Raw genomic sequence first — 9,180 nt, forward strand, 5'->3', positions numbered from 1 at the left:
AACCAGTTTTCTTAAGGCAATATTTTGCCCTCTTTGAAGAATTTTTAAAGTAATAATAGTATTTATTTAAATATTTCAGGAGTAATTGTATTAAAGAAGCAAATTGCAAATATCGACATACAGTTTCTATATTATCTTAAATCTAAAAATTAAATTAAAATTCCGAAATAAAAATTAATTGTAAATTTGCAGATTTCTGATATTATTATAACACAATTTATTACATAATATAGTTTATAAACGAGAGCGACACTCTAACACTCGTATACGAGTATAAATAAATTTAAGAATAGCTCAGAAATAGAAGAAAAAACTCTCGAATTAATCAATCACAATTATAAATACTGTTACCATCAGGTAAATGGGTTAACAATCTTGATTTTCCCATTTTTAAATAAAAATATTTTATAATGCAAATGAACCTAAGCTAACAATACTAATCAAAAAGAATAAATTATATACAATATAATTATTGGCAGTATCTTTTATCAAAATCATTCCCTACATATTATAACAAGTGTTAGAAACTGCTTCTAATACATAACATACATAATTTTTAGAAAGTTGTTATTTTTATAGTTTAATTGTTATTTAAATTTTAAATACGTTGTATTTTAATAATTAAATATTTTCAATGTGCAAAGTACAAATAACACACAATAAAATTATTAACTACACAAAATGTGATTGGTCACCTTTAAAGTATATCCCAACGGGTGCAATATCACTATACTAGCGCTATATATATACCAGCTATAAATTTCTTCATCAAATCAAAACTTCGGGAATAGAAAAAACTAACATGGATCAAGCCTACCCATTATGTACGGTGCTTATAATATTTGTTCAGTTTATTACCGAAAATTAGCGTATTTCTTCAAATTATAAATTTTGTATGTTTCTTACACAGAATGCACATATTTGCTCTATTTAACATATCTTCTCTCCAATTTTCAGGGAAACCAAATATATATCAAAGAAAGAACAATATCTTCTTGAAGATTATGACTTGTACAGTCAAGATTTAAACTATATAATATATTTCAAACACTGTATACACTGTATTTATATAAAAGCAGAAAAAATTGATTATCAGTTGCGGCTTTAACTTATACGAGTACGTTCATATTTACAATTGAAAATGGTTTTATAGAAACTTTCTAAAAAAATTTTTTTCTTAATTTTTAAATACTAGAAGAAGAGACAATAAAACTCTGTAAAGTAGATACTACACTACTTTTTATTGATGCAACAGGGTTTTAGAGACCTACTCTACCTACCTATAAGGGAGCACAATAGACCCGACGGTCGCAGTGCCACATCCCCTAACAAAAATAATAAAATACTGAAACCCATTAGTTTCTTATATTGCATTATGAATACAACACATCCAAGAAAAATATTGAAATGTTTATAATTTTATAACATAATTAATATATTCGACTTCAAATGCCAGTAACTAAATCGACACACAAACGCAATGTAGAGTGCACAAACATTATTGAATGAATTGTACTGTTTATGTGTTTATGTGTGGCATTATTGACTATGTTTGATAAAAAATTGCCTAATTCGGGTGGGTGTATCCATAAAATAGCATCAGTGACTTAAGTGAATTTTATCTCTCTATTCAAACGCCCTAATAAATAGTACATAATACAAAAAACCTATAAACTCTTGAAATAATATAAATAAAAACCTACAACTTTTTAGATACTAAAATCGGTTTGTACAACTGTGATTAAAAATATAAGATTTAACTTTCTTAAGTTAAAATACATATATACATAAATCAAGCATCTTTATCTTAACCCATTTATCAAACTTTCATTTCAAACTATTTTTATTTAAATTTTTCTGGTTTTTTTACAATCTTTGCGAATTTTTTTAAATTGTTAACTAATTTTGTTGAGCTAGCAAATTAGTCAACAGAATCATTGAAAGAAGTTTAACGTGTTTCAAAATGATGCGAATACTTTTATCAAATACTAAAGAATTGTGTTACAACTAACAATTAAAGATAGATAGAAAGCTTGCGTAGCATAGTTCGTCAGATACAATTTTGTACGAACATGCCAGCCACGCCTCCTAATCATGCGTTTGTGGAAATTTAAGCGGTTAAATAGTTTATTTCGCGTATATGCAACCCACTTGTAAGATTTCAGTATTGTTCTAGTGTGGTTTCTATTAATGCCATGATGAACTTACACTCTATTATAATTCCTGTAATTATTTCCCACAGCTTAAACGAATTTTCCTGCTCTTAAACGTAAACTTATCAAATTGTTTTGAATAAATTATATACTTCATTTATTGTACTAAGCATTGATTGCATTAAGCATTATAGCAATAAAATATCTAATAGTCTAATTGTGCAATTATATTGTTCAAGTGAGCATAGGCGTAGACGAGGGGGGTCATGGTATAATGTAACTCTTCCAAAAAAATTGCGATACACTCATAATTGTAATTCAAAAATAGATTACAGCAATGGTTTTACTCCCTTAAATATTACAAAAGAAGAATTTTTATAGAGAGATAATGCGAATGGAAACACCATCCGCAAATACCAGAGGAAACACAACAGTGACTTTATTTATGTATTAATGTATTTTCTTTTTTGTTTTCGTTAAAGGAAGTGAAGTGGATGGTAAATCTGCAAATCTACATTTCTACACTAATAAGTGTGCAACTGGCTCAAATTAAAATATATAAATAAATAATATTAATCATTTTCATCACATATTTATCGAACGGGATCCCCCACCTTTAGGTGTCTAGCTATGTCCATGCGTGAGATAGTCTTACAGCCTATAATTGTGTATTATAATTAATTGCAAGTACAATAATAATTAAATGCAAGTGTTGAATTGATAATAATTGAATCGTTTCATTTATTAACTATCAATAATATACTTCAATTAAATTCCATTAAGCAAAGTACAAATTTTTCCATTTCGAACTATAATTAATACTGCTAGCAAAACACTAACAATTTTTCACAGATACACTATGATTAACAAACTTTAATTTAATAAAATTAATATATGCTTACATTGGCATTTATTAGTTAACAACATTGATGGTATTTATCAAGGAATCGACTATTTTGTTTAGCTGATTTTAAACTGTCGTTTTACTGTACTTCTGTACTGAATTTTATCATGCATACTCTCAACATTCTTCAAAAATGGTTATTTCATATACTGGCCATTGTAGAAGGTGTAGCGATGAGGAGACAGATGATGCGAATATAGGGAGTAACTATGATATGTTACTATCAGCTGGAAGGTGTGTATCTCATATATTTCTCCATTTATTACAGTTTCTCCCACCTCAAATGGTACAATGAGGGCTTATATGTTAATTGTACTCGATCTTCCAATGGGATCCTGTGGTATCACAATGCTCCAATTTGATCTAAACGTGTTGGCTTCCAAAAACATGGAAATCACTTTTAATTCATTTATTGAATTAAAAAACAACACCATTCTACATGTTATAAATCTTTGATTATGTTTTGCAAACTAATATAAATAAACCAAAGACTGTTATTATGAAGACTCATTAAAAAATGTTGAATTCTTTAGTAGGGTTTCAACCATCCTTAATCAACATAGAAGGTAACAATAATATTGAAAAAGTTTATTATTAGTAGCAAAAAAGTTATTTACAATACTGCGTTATAATCATAATAAATTATGAAACTATGATAATTATCATTTAATATTAATTAAGTCGAGCCCAATATATCGACTTACTCTCTTTCTCCATCTATCTCTGCCTCTCTTCCTCTTGATTGCGATGGTCATTATGTTCGATTCTTTGCTGCTATAATGTTGTTTTTAAGGGAGCAGGGTTCAGTCTCTGCAGTCATAAAAATATCGAATTGAAATTTTCAGTTCTCTTTACAACGTTTTATTGTAAAGGCCTAGGCTTTCGTCATCTATTAGATTTATATATTTTTAATAATTATTTGTCGGTTGTCACCATTTATATAAATTATGAATATATATGTATGTTTTTCTAAATGTTTTATTCAATTATTAATTTTATTATAATATCTAAAATAAGTACTTGAAGTATACCAATAATATTTTTTTATAACGGCAAAATTTGTTTTGACCTTCTGTAATCATTTAACTTTTTATTTATCTGTTAATTAAAAACCGCGTCTATTGCATATCTAACCAATTATAGATCTACTATTTATAAATAATTACATTTTTTAACATTGTTTTTATTGTCGTTAACACTTATTAAGTAATTATGATTCAATTGAATGGAATCAGCGAGGTAGAACAATATAAAATACACATACATATACCTTATATAGAATAACATATGTTAATAATTAGTATTTTAATATGAATAGTATATAAGTAGCATTTACTTTTATTTATTTTGCAATCTTTTTATACTAACAAAATAACGACGCATGTCCCTTAAAATTCAATTCAAATTAAATTAAATATATTTGTGATCAATTATAACCATATTAATTAAGAAGGTCTTGTTAATATAATTGTAAACAAGTCATATTATTTATTTCTAAATTATTATTTTTATTTATAATTACATGAAAACAAATATATAATAGACACAGTCTGTAAAAAATTTTGAAGTAGTTAGCAACGAAATTACATTCATCATGATGATTTGCAGATTTCATTAGCATTTGTTAAAAAATTAGATATTAAGTATCGATTGTAAATATTGATACAGCGCCAATCTTATTGACAGCCCTCATTTCAAATTCAAATAATTTACTTTAAATTAATACTTTAGCATTTGTTATTAATTGTAATAGATTTTCCTTTTCTTAATCCCTTTTATGTTAAGATAAGTGCGACAATCGTAGATCTGTAATAGAAGTACTACTAATTCATTTTTAAGCTTATAAATATTTAAATTTTCGATTCGTATAAGGTCACTATTGAAGAAGTTAAAATTGCAGAAAACAACATCGCTCAGTTATATCTTCGTTCTAAAAAAATATTGCACTTTGAGGTTTTTGTCTCAACCTCCCTTTGGAAAGCACCTCTCCTGCTTCTTCGTGGAAAATTTAAGAGATTTGCAATATTCTATATACATATACCAACACCACATTATCGAATCTCAGAATGGTTACAGGCTCCTCAGGAATGTATACAGATCTGAGGTTACTTATTGCTTAGTCTGATAAGTGATAAAGAATAATGCAGTCAAGGCATAGAGAGGGGTTAAAAAGAAACTTCGCAGTTAATAGAGAGTAAAAGTGCTCAAGTGCACCGATTTAACTAGCCTCAACATATATATGTAAAAGAATAATGGTTTGATCTTTAATGTCGGTTTATTCATAACTTTTTGTTCTTGTTCCACTGATATTGATTAGCACTCCTTAAAACGGCAGTATATGTAGAGCTCAGATTTCGTCCGTAAGCTGACTTAATTAACAAAGAAAATATGTTCCTTTTAAAAGTTTTTGTGTTCTTATCTCGTTTATTACAAATTCTTCTTCCCAAACACATATCTTAAACATTGGCTATCGTCCTAGTCTGTCTTGTTTTTTTTTGAATTCTATATCATTTCAAAAATGTAACTTTTATAACATTTATAAAAGATTTTTATGTATTAATTGAAAATATAATTAGGCGATAAAAAAAGAAAATTATTTAGTTTTCGATTTTAACTAAAGATGAACGATTATGTAGATCCTATAGTTCATATATAGGAAATAAACCATTGATTTGATATTGGGCTGAAATATACAATACATGCATACAAAAAATTTACAATTTTCCTTAAAAATATTACTGAGCTACTTTATTTTACATTAATTCTTTTCATATTTTTCAACAGCGATATGAATACTATGTTTAAAAGGTCTAATACTGTTTGATATCTTATCTTGAAATCGTATTTGATACAAAAGTCATTATCTGTGATTTAGTTTTATACAATAAAATAACAAAAATGTTTCCACTTAATGTACATTTATTTACCAATAAAACGTTAAATTGATTGAAAATAAAAATCGATGACGTCATGAAAACTATCTTGTCTATTTTTACGCTCTTAAAAAACCATTTATAGTACTTCAAAACTGTGTATGTTTATTAAAGGTTTTAAGTACCACTTGACTTGGTCTATACTCGTAGACAAATTCGGTAACTAATTAAAATGTGTTATAAACTAATTACAAATAATAAAAACTATGACTCAAATTCAAATATATTTGAGATTAAAATATGAACAAATTATGTACGGAACAATCTACAATTATAATACCTTACACTCCGCTAAACCTTAAAACCGGAATGCTCTATTAAATATAATTCGTTCTTTTTCTAAATAATAACAAAATATGTATCTAAAGTAAGAACAAAAACCGACCGTGAACTATTCTTTGAAAAATATCTAATAATGTATGTATTTATATGACGTAATGAAACAAACTTCAATAAAATAACAGAAATTAATTTATTATGTATGTAGAGTGTTTAAATGTTTAATATATGTGAACTCATTTTTATTTGATGTGATGAAAAATTCGAACGACCTTAACCGATAACAAATAATAGATTACGTTTCTGTTCCCACATAAATAATATACAAATACATTGTAATAAAAATACTCCAGAATATATGACAGCGACGATATAGTGATCAGATTATTATCAATCTTAGGTTATATCAGATTACTGAAGAAAGTAAAATTGTGCCTTTAAAAGTGATTAATAGCTTTAAAGAATATAGATCTTAAATTATACTTTGGAACTATGATTACTGTATATATATATATATAAGTAGAACTGATACCGTAGAAAATAAGGGTTGAAATTCACAAAAAAATCTTTGTTCTTCTCGTGGTTGTAAATCGGTGCTTGAACAATTGTCTTTAAAAGAGAAGAATAACGGATCGCTGCAGAAAATAGAGTTTATTGAATTTAAATATAGAAAGCTTATGAGGTGCTATTATAATGACAACTAAATTAATATTTCACAGTAACAAAAGAATTTAAAATAGATACCTGTATTTATGTTTTGAATTTCAATTGATGAATAAAACGAATTTACTAATACTACTTAAAGTGTAGTATGGTTAAAAAAAAAACCTTCATTATTTTGATTTTTTTGATAATGAATTGTTGAATGATATTTTTAAAAATTTATATATATTATAATTTCCAAAAAAAAGAACAAATAATACGACAGATTAGATAGATTACTTGTGAATAGTAGTAGAATCTCTTCAATAAGTTGATACCATGTAATTTTTTAAGTGATTTATTTATTTATATATTATTAATTGTCGTTTAACATTTTTAAAATATTAAAATATACAAAGAAGCATCCTAAAAAAAGCATTTTATAAAAATATATTTTTTAATTTAATTAATAAATTAAAAAGCTTTAGTTAGGTAAATAAAAATCCTAACAACCAAAAAATTTGAAATGTATATAAATAGTCCCTACTTTATTAAATAGTTAATAGCATGTTTACAATATATATCCAAATTAATATATTAAAATTTTGAAATAAAAATTATATAATATGTATACAAATTTTTTATTGAATTCTTGGCACCAGTTTAAGCCAGAAACCAGACTTAGGTATAAGTTGGAATGTGGCAGCTGACAGTTCCATTGGAATTGTAGTTTTTGAGGTTTGCTTAATGGAGAAATCACGTACTAAAAAATAAATCAAGGCCTTTGCTTCTAGTTGCGCAAAACGGGAGGCTGATAATCAAAAAATAAAAATATTTAAAAATATAAATATTTAAAATTGAAATATATTTTTATATTTACCAATACAAATTCGTGGTCCTGATCCGAATGGCAAATATGTGAATGGCTTAATGTTGTCTTTGTTTTCTTCACTGAATCGTTCTGGATCGAACTTTTCTGGATTCTCATAATATCTTGGATCACGATGTATGCCAGCAATTGGTATCCAAATACTTTCACCTTTTTTAATTTCAATTTTTTCATTATCATCTTCATAAACGAAATCCTTATTACATTCACGACCAATAGTCGCAGCTGCTGGCCATTTTCTTAATACTTCTGATACAACCATGTCCAAGTATTTCATACCTTGTAACTGTTCATATGTTGGAGCTTTGCTTTTAATATCTCTTGTAAGATTTTGAATTTCTTCATAAAGTTTTGCTTGTGTTTCTGGATTTTCCATAAGTTCATGTAATGCAAAGCACACTAACACAGATGCAGTTTCGAAGCCCGCAAAAAAGAACAAGAAACACTGACCTACTATATCGATATCAGTCCACTCTCGATTGGGTTTTGGATGTTCAGATTTGATTAGACCACGTGCCTCCATAAGTATATTAATCATATCAGGTCGTGATATTTTGTGATCTACACGATATTTCATGGTATCAAGTACTAGATTCATAAAGTAATCGGAATATTTTTTATCGAATAGTTCAACTTTAAGTAACTGTGAACAAGATAAAATAATTTAATAAAAATATTTTTAATAAATTTTGGTTTTAGTGCAAATGTACCTTCATAATTGTCTTAAAATTGCCAAATAAAAAGAACTTGATATTTTGCCAGGCAGTAAAGCGAGTCACTTTCTTACCCATTACGAAAAATTCGTTATTTCTATCTTCCAGCGAATTCACTTGCAAACCAAATGCCGCAGAAGCTATAACATCACTGGTAAAACAAACACAATAATCTTTGAACTCAATTTCGATGCCATCATTGGGATTGGAATTAGTTTCTTTCTTGAGATGATTTGCTGTATCTTCAGCGACTTGATTTATTAATTGATACATTTGACGCATTTTACTGCCTGTGAATGCTGGACTTAGTGTACTTCGCATGTCCTTCCATTTAGCATCTCGCATGGAAAAAAGTGAACTGGCGAAAAGGTTTCCATCATCATTGTTGAAGATTGAACGATGGTTGACGAAATGATCAAATTCTTTGACAGTCACATGTCTTATTAATTCTGGATCACGTATCATTAAGATTGGTGTACGTTGCTCAAATACTCCATAAACTCTGAAAATATTATATATGTATTTATAATTATTATATGTATAATTAAAGTGACTTTCATAGTTGATTGTACTTTTCTAAACAAAAAATATATGATGTACTTTCTTCAAGTATTTTCATTAGATGATCTAATTGATATGCTAGATATAGCAGAAGAAAAATTAAAGG

The 9,180-nt window shown here is 27.1% G+C and overlaps 1 protein-coding gene across 1 annotated transcript; it reads right to left on the minus strand.

The window, feature by feature from the left end:
• Positions 1-7,522: 7,522 nt before the first annotated feature.
• LOC119683861 (probable cytochrome P450 9f2) lies at positions 7,523-8,793 on the minus strand. Its single transcript, XM_038097728.1, has 3 exons — positions 8,511-8,793; positions 7,792-8,443; positions 7,523-7,722 (listed from the first exon to the last, which is right to left on the minus strand). The coding sequence occupies exons 1-3, from the start codon at positions 8,784-8,786 to the stop codon at positions 7,553-7,555; spliced, it is 1,098 nt and encodes a 365-aa protein (XP_037953656.1). The 5' UTR covers positions 8,787-8,793; the 3' UTR covers positions 7,523-7,552.
• Between the last annotated feature and the right edge of the window lie 387 nt (positions 8,794-9,180).

This window comes from Teleopsis dalmanni, chromosome 2 (genome assembly GCF_002237135.1).
Source record: "Teleopsis dalmanni isolate 2A chromosome 2, ASM223713v2, whole genome shotgun sequence".
NCBI classification, from domain to species: Eukaryota; Metazoa; Arthropoda; class Insecta; order Diptera; family Diopsidae; genus Teleopsis; species Teleopsis dalmanni.